At 41.1% G+C, this 19,094-nt stretch overlaps 1 protein-coding gene across 2 annotated transcripts in view; it reads right to left on the bottom strand.

Moving 5' to 3' along the window:
- Rsbn1l (round spermatid basic protein 1-like) overlaps nt 1–19,094 on the bottom strand; it is a 65,657-nt gene that overhangs the window by 29,863 nt on the left and 16,700 nt on the right. For both annotated transcript variants that reach the window (XR_001784694.2, NM_001080977.1), the window contains exon 2: nt 5,468–5,578. Coding sequence is in view for 1 of the 2 variants with exons in the window: in NM_001080977.1 (NP_001074446.1) it covers nt 5,468–5,578 (111 nt within the window). In the remaining variant the exon portion in view is untranslated. The remainder of the gene's footprint in view (nt 1–5,467; nt 5,579–19,094) is intronic.

Here is a 19,094-nt window from a genome sequence, read left to right on the forward strand (position 1 = left end):
CAGAGGCAGGTAGATCTCTGAATGCAAGGACAGACAGAGCTAGAGAGACCATGTCTTGGGGGGTAAAAAAAAAAAAAAATCAAGTCATGTAGTTTTACCTTCTGAGACATCTATCTCACCAGTCCTGTGGATGAATTCTTTACTATACAGTGAAGAACAAAACTAATACGGCTACTACAAGTAAAAACAGAGCCAGTCAACATGGGTATGTCTGTAAAAGTCCTAAAAAGTAAAATGTTCATTCTCTGAAGAGGCTAAACTAACGGTTCTCAACCTGTGGGTCTCAATTCCTCTGGGGGTTAACTATCAGATATCCTGCGTATCAGACATATACATTTTGATTCATAATAGTAGCAAAATTAGTTATGAAGTAGCAACAAAACAATTTTATGGTTGGGGGTCACTGCAATATGAGGAACAGGTCACAGCATTAGGAAGGTTGAGAACAATGTATTCTACTAAAGTATGTACTTCCAAAATATCAGATCAGGTAAGCATCATAAAAACAAAAGCTAGGGAATTGGTTGCCAATTTTGTCTTGCCGGGCAGTGGTGGCGCACACCTTTAATCCCAGCACTTGAGAGGCAGAGGCAGGCGGCTTTCTGAGTTCAAAGTCAGCCTGGTCTACAGTGAGTTCCAGGACAGCCAGGGCTACACAGAGAAACCCTGTCTCGAAAACAACAAAACAAAACAAAACAAAACAAAACAAAACAAAACAAAACAAAGCAATATTTGTCTCAAATAAGAGAAGCATCCTGATCAATTTCCAGCACTATTTAACAACTGCTAGCTCCTGACCTCAGGAGGTAGAGGCAAAAGGATCTGGAAATTCAAGGCCATCTATAGCTACATATTGGTATCTACCAAAAACATAGAACCTGCTTTTAACCTATTATGCTTGCTCATGGGGAAAACATGTTTGACGTATGACAAAATTTAAAAATACTAAAATCAAAATGTAATTTTTCTTGTAACTTAATGTTGAGATTTGGTCTGTTGCTATGTATTGTTATGCTAAGTGCAGGCCCCCAAGACCTAGTTGCCCTAGAGATGAGAGTCTGCAGGTACACCTAAGTGACACTATGTGACCTTAGCACCAAGTTATTTCTCCACCACCCCCCCCCCCAAGTTTTTTCTGATGGGTGAATAAGGATGCCTTCAGCCTACTGCTGGGCAGAACTGAGATAGGAGGGGATTGGTGTTCCTGGGCTTGGGGTCAAAGGAGACCTCCAAAAGAGAGGGAGAAGGTTGAGAAAGGAGAAAAACGCCATGGGTTACGAGTCAAGAAAGTATGGCTAGGAGGGCTGGCCAACTGGAGTTAAGAGCCCAGATGAAACATAGTAACTCAGGGTTATTAATAGGAAATAGATTTTAATAGTATAGAGGGTAGATATCTGCCCAGCCTTAGTGTTAATAAAGGCTTATTAATATAAAGGTCGTGTGTGTCTTTTATCCAGGAACTAAATGATCAAAGCTGGGGAGAGAAGCCCTGGATTGAGAATAAATATTTTCTACAACAACTTAATTTTAATGAAGTATGTAAGGTGGCTGGAACATACCCACATGTCCAAAAATAGTTGGTGGGCTTTGATAGAAAAGGATAAGACCCACTAAAGTGTTTGTAATGCATCTGTTCCTTTAAACTACCAAGAACAAGTAACCCACTCTGTAAAACGATGAAATGTTTCTATTAAAATTTTCTCACATCAATTCCCACTTGTAATTATGTATAATATACACACATATGTATGTGGAGTCATATAAAACTTAATACAATTTTTTACACATTTTCTTTCTTTTTTAAAATCAGAGTCTTGCTATGTAGGCCAGGATACCCTAAAACTCCCTATCTTGTCCATGGCAGCTTGCCACCATGCTCAGGTTCAATACACACACACTCACACACACAAACATACTCTCTCTCTCTCTCTCTCTCTCTCTCTCTCTCACACACACACACAAACACACACACACAGTCACTAATAAGTCTACTTTTTTTTTAAAGATTTATTTATTATTATATGTAAGTACACTGTAGCTGTCTTTAGACACACCAGAAGAGGGTGTCAGATGTCATTAAGGATGGTTGTGAGCCAACATGTGGTTGCTGGGATTTGAACTCAGGACCTTCAGAAAAGCAGTCGGTGTTCTTAACCACTGAGCCATTTCTCCAGCCCATAAGTCTACTTTTTTAAGATTTATTGATTTCATATATATATAAATGAGTATTCTGCCAACATCTATATTATGTGCACACATGCATGCTTGGTTACCAAGGAAGTCAGAAGAAGGCATTTGGATCCCCTGGGACTAGAGTTACAGACAGTTGTGATTAATCATGCTGGAAACAGTTATTAGAACCCTCTAAAAGAACAGCAAGTGCTACTTTTGAGCCATCTCTCTAAACCCAGCACAGTAAAAGTTTTAAGGAAAACCCAAAGGAAATGAGATTCAGGTAGAAAAGATTTAGGAAGGTTTCTATTTTCAAATGTTTGTTACAACGTGTAACATTAAAGAAGAAACCTATAAGGAGAGAAGAAAAGATGGACACTAAAAAAAAAGAAAAAAAAGGAAAAACCACTCTGCATACAGAGTAGTAGGCGAGTACCACCCCTAACAAGCTGAGCAGTTTTCTGCTCCACCACAGCAATACCTGACTCCACCCCCTGGCCACATCCACACAGAGGTCAACAGAGAGTGCTTTTGCTGGATAATAAAAGCCGACACAGTACTTACAAAGGCAGAGTCCCTTTTCCAAATGAAGCATGTTTTTACTTGTATAGTTACCTATATACTATACACTGAGGAGGAAGGATAGTTTTGACTTTATTGCTTTTTAAACCCAAAATTATTCTTTTAAATGAAAGTTTCATATCTCCCTCCTGAGTGATTATACACTCCTCACTTTTACTTACATAATCTTCCCAGCAACATAAAGCGGTATAAATCATTACTTATCTCCACTACAGAAATGTTTCCTTCAAATGCCCTAGCCATTTAAAGGTTACAATTTCTTTTTTTGTTTTTAAGATTTATTTATTATTATATCTAAGTACACTGTAGCTGTCTTCAGACATTCTGGAAAAGGGTGTCAGATCTCATTACAGATGGCTGTGAGCCATCATATGGTGCTGAGATTTGAACTCAGGACCTTCGGAAGAGCAGTCTTAACTGCTGAGCCATTTCTCTAGTCCCCAAGGTTACAGTTTCTAAGCCTACCTCACTCTCTGTCTTCATCTTTCACCCTTACAGTTCAAAATGTCTAATTTTTCCATCTACTTCAAAGTCCCAGTTAATATTATATATTCCTAGAAAACCTTCAGTTCAGTAGGATATTTTCATGTATACACTCTCTAGAAATCTACGTGTCAGAACATATAGCTTAAGTATCCTGAGGCCACAGACTTTTTCCTCTAATAGCATAACTATGTGTCACTGCACACACAAATAAAGACAAGACAACTAATAGACTAAGCCGGCAGGGTCAGCTGAGTAAACCCACGGAGGGAGCATGAGTCACAGCTGCTTAAAGGCTAGCTGCAGCTCTCAAGTCCTGCCTGCCTGCCTGCCTGCCTGCCTGCCTGCCTGCCTGCCTGCCTGCCTGCCTGCCTGCCTGCCTGCCTGCCTGCCTGCCTGCCTGCCTGCCTGCCTGCCTGCCTGCCTCAGAGGCTTACAGTGTAACCTGAAGCACAGTGGAAGCACAGGTGGGAATACCTGCCGACTTCAATCCCGGCTACTGTACATACAGGGTGTGATGGTGCACACACACCTCAGCTCAGAAGACCTGAGCTCAGAGCCCAGCACCCACATGGCAGTTCACAGCTTCCTGTCACTCCAGTTACATGGGATCACACACTTTGTTCTGATCTCTACCAGCACTAGGCACAGGCACAGTATACATACATACATGAAACCGAAACACTCAAACACACAGAATAAATTAGAACAATTTTTTTTGAAAAAAAAATGAATAAAGAAAACAGCAGCCAGGCATGGAGGCACATGTCCTTAAATCCTAGCACTCTAGGGGCAGAGGAAGGCGTTCTACATGATTTGTAGACCAGCCTAGGCTAAAAGAGCTCATGGTCAGCCAAGACTACATAATGAGAGCCTGTCTCAATTTAAAAAACAAAAAGCAAAAAAACCTTAAATAAATAAAATTTTTAAAATAAATAAAAGTTACAAGACCACAGGGGCAAAAGAAACAAAAGGATTGAGAACATCAACCAAGAAGTCATCTACTAATAGGTGATATATTTCTTTTAAGGTGTAAAGAACGTTATAGAAAAGAAAACTCTAAGTATGCAGAATTGGCTCAGTGGTTAAAACATCTGCTGCTCTTCCAAAGGACCTACGTTCAGTTTCCAGCACCCACACTGATTGGCTCACAGCCACCTATAAACTCATCTGACAGACACCCTCTTCTGATTTCTGAAGGCACTACATATACACAGTATATACTCAGGCAACATACTAAAATAAACAAATCTCTGAGTGTAAAATTCTGACTTGTACAAAAGTTTATTATGTAAAGAAACAAAAAATATTTATAAATGTGACAAACAATGAAATAAAGATGGAGAGTTCACGTATACCATAAGTAACGTAAACTAGTTGCTATGTTTCATATCCGATATTGCAGGGTTTTTCCCCTTGTGAACATAAATGTTTATCCACACCCAAATTTACTGAAATAAATCCAAGTCAAAGGGTTGATTGATTAGATTAACCATCTAATTTAACAGGCCAGCCAATGGCTTCCCAGCTGCCTAATGAGAACATCACTGATTCAGACATTCCTAAGTAAATCTGAGATTGTTTTTATTTCTATTGTAACATAAATTGTTTTTATATGATTTATGATGTTACTGCCCAACATTCTACAACAAAATTCTTCCTACTCTTCCCCATGTATAAACAGTAACAGAATACAGTTTAACATGGAAACAAGAAACAAAGAGGATGTTTTTGTATTTTTTTTAAAGCTAGAGAGGATACTCGTAAACAAGGAAGAGAGAATAAAAGAGCATCCCTCCTGGTTTGGCGCTTGGCGGGGGCGGAGTAACTGCTCCCTCTCAGTCCTTCTCTGATGAACGGTTATGCTCCAGTGTCTGTAAGGAGGGATGTCACCATCCTACCATGACAAAATTGCTTTAGCCTCTTATTTCCAATTATATAAATATGGTTAAAAACGAATAATGAGCACACCAAATTATACAACTTGTTTTTAAAATAATTTATGTTTTTGAAGCGGAATCATGAAAGCCTTAAGAATTCCTTAAATACAGACCGCAAAGCACAGTCCCACGCAGATTACAATTCCCAACCCCTGGACTTGCTCTGCACTCACAGCATAATTACTCTTAGCAAATATTGGTATCAAGTAACACTTCTTATTTTAACAGCTTGGCTAATAAATATACTGGATAGTATACAATGTAGAAAACATTCACTCAATATAACTTACTTTTCAGTAAAATCTTTACATCTCCATTTTCTTTCTTGATCTCACTCATTACTTTATGCTTCTTTTTCTCTCTCTCTTTGTCTTTCTCTTTAATTTTGTCTTTGATTTTATCTGAAAGGCAAAAAAATATTTTAAAATGCTACAATCTTTTTTTTCTCCATGAACTTTAATTCAATTTCTAGAGGTATAAAATACATAAGCATGTTGAGCCTGATGGTGCACGCCTTTGACTCCAACAGAAAGGAAAGCTGAGGCAGGCAGACCTCAGTGAGCAGGAGGCTAGCCTGTCTACACAGCAAGTTCCAGGATACCCAAGGGAACATGATGACACCTGGTCTCCAAAAAGAAACAACCAAAATTGAAAGCAAAATAAACACAGTACATCCAAAAACCATGACTGAAGAAAAAAAGTGCTTTTTTTTCTTTTTTGGTTATACCTGAAAACTTCTACATTTCTTCTTTCATTGGACATACAATATATATCAAAATTTATCATGCACATTTAATTTCTTTTTTTAATTTATTTATTTATGCTACGTAAGTACACTGCAGCTGTCTTCAGACACCCCAGAAGAGGGCATCAGATTGCATTACGGATGGTTGTGAGCCACCATGTGGTTGCTGGGATTTGAACCCGGGACCTACAGAAGAGCAGTCAGTGCTCTTAACCACTGAGCCATCTCTCCAGCCCCACATTTAATTTCAATGATTATTTTTTCATTGATTTTATGTCAACCAAAATATAGGAGTAATTTCAAATCACATAAAATAATTGGCTAAACTGGAATGGACAAGTATTCTGAAAAGTTACGGCTCTAAACTTAGGCACATTCGTATTGTTAGCAAATGTCCAAACCTGAGAAATGATGCTGGACGGCATCCTCATGACTACACAAGCTAGAGACTAAGGTCCCTCACCCTTCTGCATTTTAAGAAGAACATGACTAACATGGCTAACTAGTGTTACTGTGGTAATAAATTATGGGTAGTAAGAACTCATTGATGGAGCCAGTCAGTGGTGGCACACGCCTTTAATTCCAGCACTCAAGAGGCAGAGGCAGGTGAATCTGTGTTTAAGGGTTTAAGGCCAGTCTGATCTACAGTGAGTTCCAAGATGGCCAGAGCTACACAGAGAAACCCCGTGTTGAAACAAACAAACAAACACAACATGGGCTGAAGAGATGGCTCAGTGGTTAAGAGCACTGACTGCTCTTCCAGAGGTTCTGAGTTCAATTGCCAGCAACCTCATGGTGGCTCACAGCCAAATGTAAAAAGATCTGACACCCTCTTCTGGAGTGTCTGAAGACAGCTACAGTATACTTACATATAATAAGTAAGTAAATCTTTAAAAAAAACAAAAAACAAAAGAAAGGAAATCAAAAAACAAACAAACAAACAAACAAACCCATTGATTTATATCCTAAAACTCCAAATGGCTTTATGAAATGCATACTACCTTATTGTTCTTGTTTACTCACTCAGTTTCCTATGACTCTAGCCAAGGGTAAATATATACAAAATAAAAACAAAGTAATACTGCCCTTCCCTTCAAAAGCTGGTTGTTGTTGCTATTGCTACAAAGCTATAACAGAAGCACACAACCTAGTAAAATGGAATCTTTGCAATGTATATGGATACTGTAGAATCCCTTAAAAACTTCTTACTTTAGTAAGCATCACCCTAATCCAGGCTATAATCATATGATAACTAGATGATGATCTCAGCTCGAACTTACCAACAGAAACATAATGTCATCTGCAAATTTGCGTTTTTCAGCAGTCACATTAAAAGAATAACAAGTAGCGGTGAAATTACTTTTAGTAACACATTTTATTTAGCCCAATACATATATAACATCACTTCAAGTTGTTTTTAAATTACTGAACTATTTTCCTTTCTCTTGTCTCTCTTCTTTGTCTGTCTCTGTCTATCTGTGTGTGTAGGGGGCGGGGGTTAAGAGAGCGAGAGATCGGGAGTGGGGTACATGCCACAGCATGCATTGGAGGTCAGAAGACAACTTTATAGAGTCAGTCCACTCCTTGAACTTTTACAGGAATTCCAGAGATTAAATTCAGGCCATCAAGCTTATGCAACAAGTGCCTTGACCGGCTCTGCTGTCTCACCAGCACTGAAATCTGAAACTCAATCCTAACCGCCTCCTTTAAATTACATGCAATTCTGTAACATGAAAAGTTGCGATAACGTGATGTTGTTACTTGCTCAAAAGACAGAAGTTCAAGGTTAGGCACTGCAAGCTTGGTAACTAACAAACTTTCAGATACCTACTCTCAGCTGTCAATTTTCCATGTTGTCATGTCTCCATCCCTTCATAAGTAAGGGCTTATAATGGAAACAGGATCTTGGCACTGCTGGTTTCTTTAACACATTGTTCCTGAGAGGACTGGTTCTTTATCAGTTTTGATTTATTTATTTTCATGACCAAGAATAGCCGGTTGTAGGTAATGACTCATGTCTTTAATCCCAGCATATGAAAGGCGAATGCTGGCAGATCTCTGAGTTTGAGGCCAGCCTGGCCTACATGGTGAATTCCAAGACAGCCAGAGCTACATAGTGAGAACATGACTCAAAAAACGTAGTTTTATCCTTCACAGTCTAACCTAAAGCTTAGAATAAACTTTCTCACTTGTCTCTCATCATAACCCTTATAATGACAGCAAGAATTATTCTACTGTAGAACAGCACAGAGTTTGGAAAGTCACACTTCCCATAAGTGCAATTTAGAAAGTGTAAAAAGGTATCAAGACAGTTACTGTCAATAACAACAACCAAAAATCAGGAGAATAAAACTGGGTGTTCAGAAACAAGCCCACCTTACAGGCAGCTCAGTTTTCACAATGGAGACAAAAGAATCTTTTCAACAGACAGCACTACACCTGGATAGTCACATTCAAAACAAAAGAGGAACTCCTGAGACTCCTAGAAGGCAGCCTAGGAGACCTACATGGTGTATGTCCTTGTAGGGGGCAGGGAGATACTGCATAAAGGCATAGTGTGCCAAGGAAAAGAACTGATAGTCTAGACTCATTAACATTCTTTAACAGCCACTATCAAGAGAACAGAAAGGCAAACCACAGAAGAGAGATAGATCTGATCAACCTCTACTATTCAATGTAGACTCCTCTTACAATTCAACAAAAATGCCAGACTTTAAAATGGGTCAAAGACTTCCCCATAAAAACTGTGCAGAAGACAAATAAGCACGCATGCAAAGGTGTGTGTCACATCGTCTGTCACCAAAACTACAAAACACAGCATGTCACCACATGACTATAAAATTGGCCAAACCCCAGAACATTGTCAGCACCATTAAATACCAGTAAACACCAGGAACAGGAATTCTCATTCGTTGCTAGTGGGAATGCAAGACACTACGTAGGAAGACTGTTTGCAGATATAATCCAAGAGCTAAAACCTTACTTTCACACAACAACACATAAATAAGTAGTTATACCAGGTTCATTCATAATTATCCAAAAACAGAAGGAAGCAACCAAGATATTCTTCAGTGGATGAATGTAAACTCTGGTGCATCCAAACAATTCGATATTCTTCAGCACCAAAAAGAGACAGGAGCTATCAAGCCATGCAAAGACATAGGAAAATGTACATGAGCATTACTAACTGAAAGAATACAGTGTAAAATGCCACATGCTACATAACTTTAACAACACAGCAATCTAGAAAAGCCTGGAGCTTGATTGCCAGCCATTCTAAAAAAATTGGCAAGCCTTAGGATCCAGTGAGAAAATCTGTCCCATAAAAATAAAAAAACAGTTTAAAAAAAAAGTAAGGGCCACCAAGATGGCTTACGTGTAAGGCACCTGACCACACTGACCTCACATGAAGGTACAAAGTGAGAACCACGCCCACCGAAGCTGTCCCTTATCTCCACACAGAAACCACAGCATGTGCATGCCTGCACTCACACTAGCAAAAACAATAAAATATGGTGGCTCCCAAAGCATGACACCCAGAAGGACATCTGGCCTCCCCATGCATGCACACAAAACAAACAACAAAAACTGTCTAGAACAGATAGAAACTAGATAAAATATTCCTGAAATAGTACATGAAAACAGAGAGACTATCATATGTATATGTATGCATATATGAATACACACCTATCTATCTATCTATCTATCTATATTTTTTCACATGCACACACATTCAAATATCCATCCACATAATCAGATATTTAAACAAGGGAACTTTATATATATATGTGTAAATATATATGTAATATAATTACATATACATATAATATTGTATATTATACTGATAGGTAATATGTAATATGTATATTATATCATGTATATCTTTTAAAAGTGTTGATTTCCAAGTTGTTCTTTGCTAAACAGTGGAGTGATCAGTCACTCAAGAACTAGAACAATGAACTCTGCTCAAGAAAATACAGTAGTAAACAAAAAGTAAAGTAAGGCAGGGCAAGGGGTGGGGGCTCACACCTCTAATCCCAGCACTTGGGAGGCAGGCAGATAGATCTCTGAGAGTACAAGACCAGCCTGGTCTACAAAGCGAGTTCCAGGACAGTTAGGGTTGCAGGAGAAATTCTGTCTCAAAACAAAAAACAAAAACAAAACCCAAAAATGAAAAATAAAGTAAATAAAAGTAGAGGACATGCGCACCCGCCTTAGAAGGCGGCCAGTCTACATTAAGTACAAACAGGATGACAACAAAACAGGACTCCCAAGAACAGTACTCAGGACCAACCCAGCCCTATAGAAGAGCATCTCTGAGCCTGGAGGTGCTGGCGCACGCCTTTAATCCCAGAACTTGGGAGGAAGAGGCAGGTGGATTTCTGAGTTCGAGGCCAGCCTGGTCTACAGAGTGAGTTCCAGGACAGCCAGGGCTACACAGAGAAACCCTGTCTCAGAAAAAACAAAACCAAAAAACAAAAAAGAAGGGCATCTCTGATCTGGATAAGTTACATCTGCAAACACATTATAAAAATTACAAACACTGGTTATTTGACTAAGATATGGGAAATGAGAGAAATAAGCTGAATTAGGGGTTGGGGACATAGCTCAACTGATAAAGCACTTCCCCAAAATGCACACAGCCCTGCATCAACCCCCAGCACAGGTAAACCACATGTGGTGGCTCACATCTGTAATCCCGACACTGAGGAGAGAGGCGGAGACAGGAAGATCACTCTATCCCATGACCCACACATTTAGAAAAAAGGAAGTTCTTTTAACAGCTTCACTAGTTGCTTGCTGGGGAAACAACTCAACAATAAAAGAACTTACTGCTTTTTCAAAGGACCAAAGCTCAAATTCCCAGTACCCACATGGTAGTTCACAGCAATCTCTAACTCCAGTTCGGAGAATCCCACAAGAATGCACGTGGTATACATATGTACATGCAGGGAGAATATTTATACACATAAAGTAAAATATATAGATCTGAAAGAAAAAACTAAAAGGCTCATTAGAATTTTATTTGAGCATCATAAAATTTCAAACTGAGCCCGGCAGTGGTGTTACACGCTTTTAATCCCAACACTTGGGAGGCAGAGGCAGGTGGATTTCTGAGTTTGAAGCCAACCTGGTCTATAGAGTGAGTTCCAGGACAGCCAGGGCTACACAGAGAAACCCGGTCTCGGAGGAAGGAAAAAAAAAAAAAATCAAACTGGAAGCTCTTATGAAATACAGAAAAATCCATTCTAAAGCTTTCAGCTATTATATATTTTGAAGCAAAAATTCAAATAGGATTCATATTATCAATTCTAACTATCCTGACTGAGCCTTAAGTCAAGACCCTCATAATGAAGTTCATGAAATCAACTGATCTGAGCAACCACACTGAAATCTCCCTGTTCCTCCCACATCCAGCTAAGAATAATACATTGTTGGAAATAGATCAGCGAGCAAGCCAGAAAAAGAAGAAAAAATGAAGAAGCAGAATGGACAGTGGATGTGCAAAATGAAATGAAGTAGAAGACAAGGGGACTGGAGAGATGGCTCAGTGGTTAAGAGCACCAACTACTCTTCTGTAGGTCCTGAGTTCAAATCCCAGCAACCACATGGTGGCTCACAACCATTCATTAACAAGATCTGATGCCCTCTTCTGGAGTGTCTGAAGACAGCTACAGTGTACTTACATGTAATAAATGAATAAATCTTAAAAAAAAAAACTTTATAAAAAAAAGAAAGTCAACACATTTATTAAAAAAAATAAGTAGAAGAGAAAGGAGATGAAGGCAACTGAGAAAAGAAAAGAACTCTATGAGCAGGGACGAGGGCAGAGAGGATTTCACACAGCCTCTCCCTGGCACACAGCTAAGAAAAGTTACCAACCCCAGCAAGTCACCCCTTCCCTCTTCAGGGGATAAACACTGGCCTCTCCATCAAATTCTCTCATCGTATTTCAGTGATATTGTAATATACCTACCTAATTCTCACACTCCTGTCATCTAAACCCGAACTTCCCTCTAGAGTCTGTCTTAAGTATCTTTCCTATACTCCTGCAACTTACATGATTAAGTAAGTGACTCTCCAGATATGCCTAGCCAGTCTCTGCCAAACTCCACACCTTCATTCCTTAAGAAATTCTTACAATTTGTCATGGTTCATTGCCTTTCCTGAGGAAGGGTGTGAAGAAGAACAAGGACAACAAGTGCATGTGACATGAAGGCAGAGATAGTTAGTGTAGCAGGAGGAGGCATCAAAAGGGGAGAATAAACCAAATCGGATATATGAAAATATCCTAACAAAAGCCATTGGTCTGCTTAGTAATTTTTAAAAAGCTGAAACTATGAGTGTCTCAATGGGGCAACACATTAATTAAACCTCATCATGGCTCTCTATTGCTTAAAATAAATTGAGCAAATGCAACTTGCTTCTGTCTACCTAAATAAAGAAAATGCCATTGGTGTTAGCTCACTTCGGAGATTGATGAAGGAAACTGTTTAATAGGTCCAGGCTTAGGAAAACAGGTACAGCTATGTCTCACAAAATAGCAGGGAGAGAGATAGCATGATAAATAGGAGACTTCAGAAGTTTCTCTATTCTCCCTTTTGTTATTTGAAAGACTGTTAAGTAGAGAATGGCTGTCATTTTCTTTGACCTATCCCTCATGTGAACACACGAGTTCTGCAAAGGAAGAAGCATTACTGAATGTGTTTCCCCCACCTCAGACAGCCGTAGGATGATGGGCTGTTGCAGAAGACTGGACAAAAAAGGAAGACAGTAGACTAGCCAGAGCTTTGTTTACATGGCATATCGAAAGCAAAGGGAAGGCTAGTCCTTCCAAATGAGGCCTGCCTCCTTTAGAAATTCATGTTTTCTCTGCAATTTTTAGTTCTGTTCCACTGGTATGCTACTCAAGAATTTTTGTAGTCAATATAGAAATACAAATGTCTTTTCTTCCACTGGTCACCAATGTCATTCTAGGCTGATTCCTCAGTCAAATGTAATATCTCAACATTTTTGTAATTATACTTAGAATGCCTTTGCCTGCAAGGCAGCGGTGGCGCACCCCTTTAATCCCAGCACTTGGGAGGCAGAGGCAGGCGGATTTCTGAGTTTGAGGCCAGCCTGGTCTACAGAGTGAGTTCCAGGACAGCCTGGGCTACACAGAGAAACCCTGTCTCAAAGAAAACAAAAAAAACAAAAACAAAACAAAACAAAATGCCTCTGGCCAACCTATCTCTACTAAAATCAGACACTCCTTTTGCAAGAACTTCTTGATCCCTACCAACTGGCAATAATATTATCTTTCTCCTGTTATAATTTGATCTCTCCCTCTCTTACCCCTCTTTCATATGTCTATGTGCCTGAATGGAAAAAAAGAATTAGAAGGACATGGTGCATCTAGGTATGGTGGAGGAGGTGGTTAATTGTACACATGACGGGGAATACAGCTATAGACAGAGATAGAGACATCTGGAGAAATAGAGTGAACATGACCAGCAGGCTGAGCTGGGTCATGTGAGAGGGGGAGGGACGTGGGCAGAGTCAGGAACCAAGAGGCCAAAAGGTAAGCAGGGCCAGCATAGCCAAATGGCTGGGTTATATAGGAATCAGAGTAGCTCAGGGCAGAGGTGGTATATGCTGGCCAAGATGACCCTGTAACAAGCAGGGACTGAGGATGCTGAGAAACCCGGTAGCCAGTATCTGCTTAATGTGTTCATAGGCACCACTATTAGTCTTTTGTCCCAGGTCCAAAGCCAGCCTGGTCTTTACAGAGTAAGTTCCAGAAAGCCAGGGCTACAGAGAGAAACCTTGGCGATGGGCAGGAGGGAGGGGCGCGCACCCTGAGACGGATCACTTGATGTGCACACTGAAATGGATCACTCAACAGCTGTAAACTGGTGAGGACCACGGCGCTGCTTCCCCCTGCTTTACTTCTTCCCCTTGCCTCTTGTTGACAAATGAGGGAAACGGAGCATAATTATTCATCCAGCAACAACAACCTACACTGTTTACACATCCTCTTAGCACCTAGTATTCACGAGAGCTGGTGCTGGAGGGCTGACTCAGAGGACAAGACCACTTGCTGCTCTTGCAGGGAGCCAAGGTTCAGTCCCCAGGATCCACACAGCAAACCATGGACCAGTCCATTTCTAACTGCCATTCCAGGCCATCCAATACTGCTCTGGTATCCAGGAGCACTAACATGCTGTACACACGCATACCTGCAAACAAACCCTCACCCACAATTTGGGTTTTATTAGCCTGACACACGTCTATACATCTGGGAAAAGGGTTTTGAATTGAGAAAATGTCCCCATTAAGATTAGCCCGTAGGCAACCTGTGGGACATTTTCTTAAATAAGAGACTGATGTGGCAGGACCCAGCCATTGGAGGTAACAGGACACCTGGGCTGGTAGTGCCTGGCTAGAAGGCATGAGAAATAAGCCAGTAAGCAGCATTCCTCCATAACTTCTGCCTCGAGGTCCTATCCTAACTTCTTTCATTGATGGACCATATGGTGAACTATAAGCTGAAATAAACCATTTCCTTCCTCACACTGGTTCTGGTCAGGGTGTTTTAATGAAACAGGAACCCTAAGACACACACATAAGAGAATAAATAAATATAAAAACAAAAGGGCAAAGCAAGACGGCAGGGGGCACAAGGACAAGGGGGAAAAAACTTTAGAAAGTAGGGCAGGTGAAATGCTAGGACTACGACAACTGAAATGTACTGTAATGGAGTGGAAGCAGCTCAGACTTCAGAGTTAAACACGTTCAAGTTCAATTCCAGCTCTGACAGCAACTGGTCATCAGACACAAGCAAGTTATTTAACTGCTGTGTCTCGTTATTCTCATCTCTAAGAGAGAATGGCATGTGTCTTTTTAATTTTTATGAAGATTAAAGCTAGCATATGCTTTACTTCCAACACTATACTTGATAACTAATAAAAAGTAACTAACAAATACAGCTACTATCATGAAGTTCTGACTGCAGAATTGTTTGTTTTTGAAGACAGGGTTTCTCTATGTGGTCCCGGTGTATTGGAACTCTCTCTCCCTGTAAACCGGGCTGGCCTTGAACTCACCAAGATCCACCTGCCTCTGTGTCCTGAGTGCTGGGATTAAAGACTGCTGCCTGGTCTGACAGAATTTTATTAGGAAGACACCACATAACACAGCAGAGCAGTAACAGTCACAGAAACAAAGGACTGAATTGGAAAGTTATTTTATTTTATTTTATTTTATTTTAGGTTTTGAGGCCAGAAGAGGAGTCAAATCTCCTAGAAGTGGAGTTAACAACTGTTGTGAGCTGCCACGTGGGTTCAGTGCTTTTAACTGCTGAGCTTTCTCTCCAGCCCCAAAATGTTTCTAAAAGTGAGATAAAAATCCTTTTTCTATTCAAATTCTAGAAAACTAAGACATGAAATAGTAAGATACTGTATGTTATATACAGGTTATACAATGACTGATTACTTAATCTTTTTTTTTTTTTTATTTGTTTATTTATTTGTTTATTATATGTAAGTACACTGTAGCTGTCCTCAGACACTCCAGAAGAGGGAGTCAGATCTCATTAAGGATGGTTGTGAGCCACCATGTGGTTGCTGGGATTTGAACTCCTGACCTTCAGAAGAGCAGTCGGGTACTCTTACCCACTGAGCCATCTCACCAGCCCTACTTAATCTTAAATATACTAAAAGGTTGTTATATTGTGATCAAGTGACCCTGTATTTAAGTTCTACTTTACAAGGCAAACAATAAATAACACAGTTCTCTCTGATTAATGACAACAACATAAATGAAAGAATCAAACTCTGACTCTACCTTTTTTTTTTTTGACTAAATGCTTTGGGCCAGGGAGGATGTCTCAGAGGTTACTCTGCCTGTCCCAAGCCTGAGACCTGAGTTCAGTGTCTGAGTACTGGTGCACGGTAGAGGAAGAGAAGACTCCTCTGTTTTATACACAAATACAAAATACACACACACACACACACACACACACACACACACACATACATATATATATATGTATACATATATATATAATAACATACGCACACATATATATATAATAACTTTTTTTTAAGTCTAGCATGGTAGTAGAAGAGTTTAATCGCATTCAGGAGACAGAGTCAGACAGATCTCTGAGAGTTCAAGGCCAGCCTAGCCTACAAAGCAAGTTTCAGACCAGTCAGGGTTATGTCTTTTAAAAAAAGAAAAAGAAAAGAAAAGAAAAAGAAAAAGTTTATTTAAAAACGAAACAAGCCGGGCTGTGGTGGCGCACGCCTTTAATCCCAGCACTTGGGAGGCAGAGGCAGGCGGATTTCTGAGTTTGAGGTCAGCCTGGTCTACAGAGTGAGTTCCAGGACAGCTAGGGCTATACAGAGAAACCCTGTCTCAAAAGAAACCAAAAAAAAAAAAAAAAAAAAAAAGTAAAAACGAAACAAAAACTCACAGAAAGCCAAACATTCAAAAATAGTAAGACTCTTATTTTTTCTCTACAGTATTTCATCGTACAAAACCAGCAGGCTCCATCCCACTCAAAACAGTCCTACAGTAGATGGGGATCTGGTGTAGGAAGGGACGGGCCATCCCCAAGGGCTTCCTGAAGCTGTATCTAGCTAGGGCTGACACCAAGACCACCTCCTTAACATGCAGCCCCATCACCACACCCTCGGAGAAGGAAAGAGCATCGCATGAGAGGGTGCCTGAAGCTTGCAGCAGCCCGGCTCTTAGCCTCTCTCTGTAAGGAACACTGCCCACTCTTCTTGTCTCACAATGAATATGGAATGTGAGACTTTGCTGGTTTTTCTCTTGTAACAGCAACAAAGGTCAATGGGAACACAGGCCAACAGGGAGAAGGAGAGGGGGTAAAGGGGAGGGGGAGGGAAACAGACAGCCAGACACAAACTGACCAAGACACGGAAGAGACAGACAGAGAGATAAAGAAACTGCCTGGCAGATGGAGAGACGGGGACAGAGACCCTGTCCCCAGAAAGGATCCAGAGGGTTGATATCCATAATTACCTTCTCCTGGGGTGGGGAAATGGTTCCTCTGCACAAGCCTAACAACTTGATTTATTCCCCACTCTGGAAGTCTCTTCCACCTCCACTGTTTGCCTAACACTTGCTCTCATGCATGCATAGTCTCTCTCTCAGTCTCTGTGTCTCTCACATACACAGAGTAAGCTCTTTTCTTAATTGTATAGCTGCCTCCCTTTCTTCCTTTTCTTTTGACAGTCTCTCATGTAGTCCAGGTTGGCCTTGAACTCCTGTCCTTCCCAAGTGCTTGCAGGTGTATACTTCTACAACTAGCTCACAACTGCTTTTTTAATTACACAGGTCAGCAATGTCCTATACACTGTCCAAAGAGCCCAGACCCCATTGGTAGGTAGACAAAAGACCCGAGGGACATTAGCAAGTCGTAGGGGACTTGGAACAGTCTCTTCCCTGATCCTAGAAAGCACCCTCCAGGGACCCAGATTCTGCAGTACGTTGTGCTTGTTCCTGTAGTGGGCATTGTCTGTGGCAGCTGGAGAGAATGTCTTCCCCTCCCTTAAGCACCTGAAATGGTAGCTCCAGAAAGGCCATAGAAAATGAACCTCAGCAGTCCCCTGGAATAGGAGGACAAACCTCTTGTGCCCACAGATGGCCCCGGATTTCTTGCAAGGATGGCAGGAAGACTAAGGAAATGTTGGTTTTATTTTTAAAGAAAATCCTTCAGCTGGGCCTATGTACGTGCCTTTAATGCCAGCACTCAGGAGAAAATGGCAGATGGAGCTCTGTGAATTCCAGGCCAGCCTGGTTTACACTGTAAGTTCCAGGACAGCCAAAGCAACATAGTAAGACCCTGTTTCAAACAACAAGAACAAAAAGACATGTTCTGAATACATAGCTTTGGCTGGCCTGGAACTCAGAGATCCACCTGCCTCTGCCTCTCAAGTCCTGGGATTAAAGGCGTGTGCCACCAAGCCCACCAGATGATGAGATTTTGAAGAGATCCTCTGCTTGAAGAAAACTTGGCCCCTGATGATCAATTTAAGAGCGTTCAAAAAAGTAGCAGCTAAATATTTGATATGCTCCAGCAGGAATGACAGGAACCAGACAGCTGCTGGCCTCCATGGCAACACTGATAGTAGGGCTATATTCTGCAGGGATATACACGCAAGTGTCCTTGAGAGGCACCTCTGCCAAAAAATGAGGACTGTGAGCTTGCCACAACTAACAGCCATCACGTTCTCCTCGGGGCAGCTCAGTAATAAAGCACACTTGCAGAGGACCTGGGTTCAGTCTCCAGTACTCCATCATGGCTCACAACCACCCCTAACTCCATTGCCATGGGTTGCAAGATGCTCTGCCCATCTCCACTGGGACCACTTCTCTTGTAGGGCTCTCCTTTCCATGATAAATTCAAAGGTTTTAGCCACAGCTCAGGCCTCTCTGGCATCAAGATGAAGCTGCTGGGTGTCTTGAACCCATCGAGGAACCTAACGAATGACACCAGAGATACCCAAGCCTACCTTCTTTAGCAGGACTATTTCCACAGGCACGTGGATGCCACTGGGCAGCTTGTCTCAGCTGGAAAATCCAGTCCTTTTCCACATGTCCGATAGCCATTAGCAAACACTGCCCACACAAGGGTGCCTGAGAAGAAAAGAGCCAAAGCCACAGCCTCCAGACAGCTGGCCAGCCTAGGACTGAGACTTCGGGAACTCTACCTCTTCACTGCAACCCAGCTAGGAGTGTGCACATCACCAAAGAGAAGTCGAGGCTCTGGGACATACGGGTAGTGTGGAGACAAGCAGCAGGAGGCACGAGGCTGTGCCAGCAGCTGTAGTTCTGGCTGTAGACAGGAGATCAAGCCAGCAGAGAGAGCTAAGCTGTGCTTAAAGCAGTCAGGTGAGCCCCTCATGGAGCCCTGAGGGCAGCACTGCAGAAGCAAGCTCCAATGGCTGTGGCTTGTGGCAGTAGCACCTACTACTAATATAGTAGGTCTTCAATACTGTCCATATCCATCTCCTGTACTTTCAGCTAATCCATCATACATTTTACCAAGCCATTTTTCCTAAATTATCAATCTGAATATATTCTCACCCTACAAGAAAACAACACAAACCTGTCTTATTAATGCCCAGAAAATGAAGTGTAAACTCCTTATATTGGTAAAA

Source organism: Mus musculus, chromosome 5 (assembly GCF_000001635.26).
Source record: "Mus musculus strain C57BL/6J chromosome 5, GRCm38.p6 C57BL/6J".
NCBI lineage: Eukaryota > Metazoa > Chordata > Mammalia > Rodentia > Muridae > Mus > Mus musculus.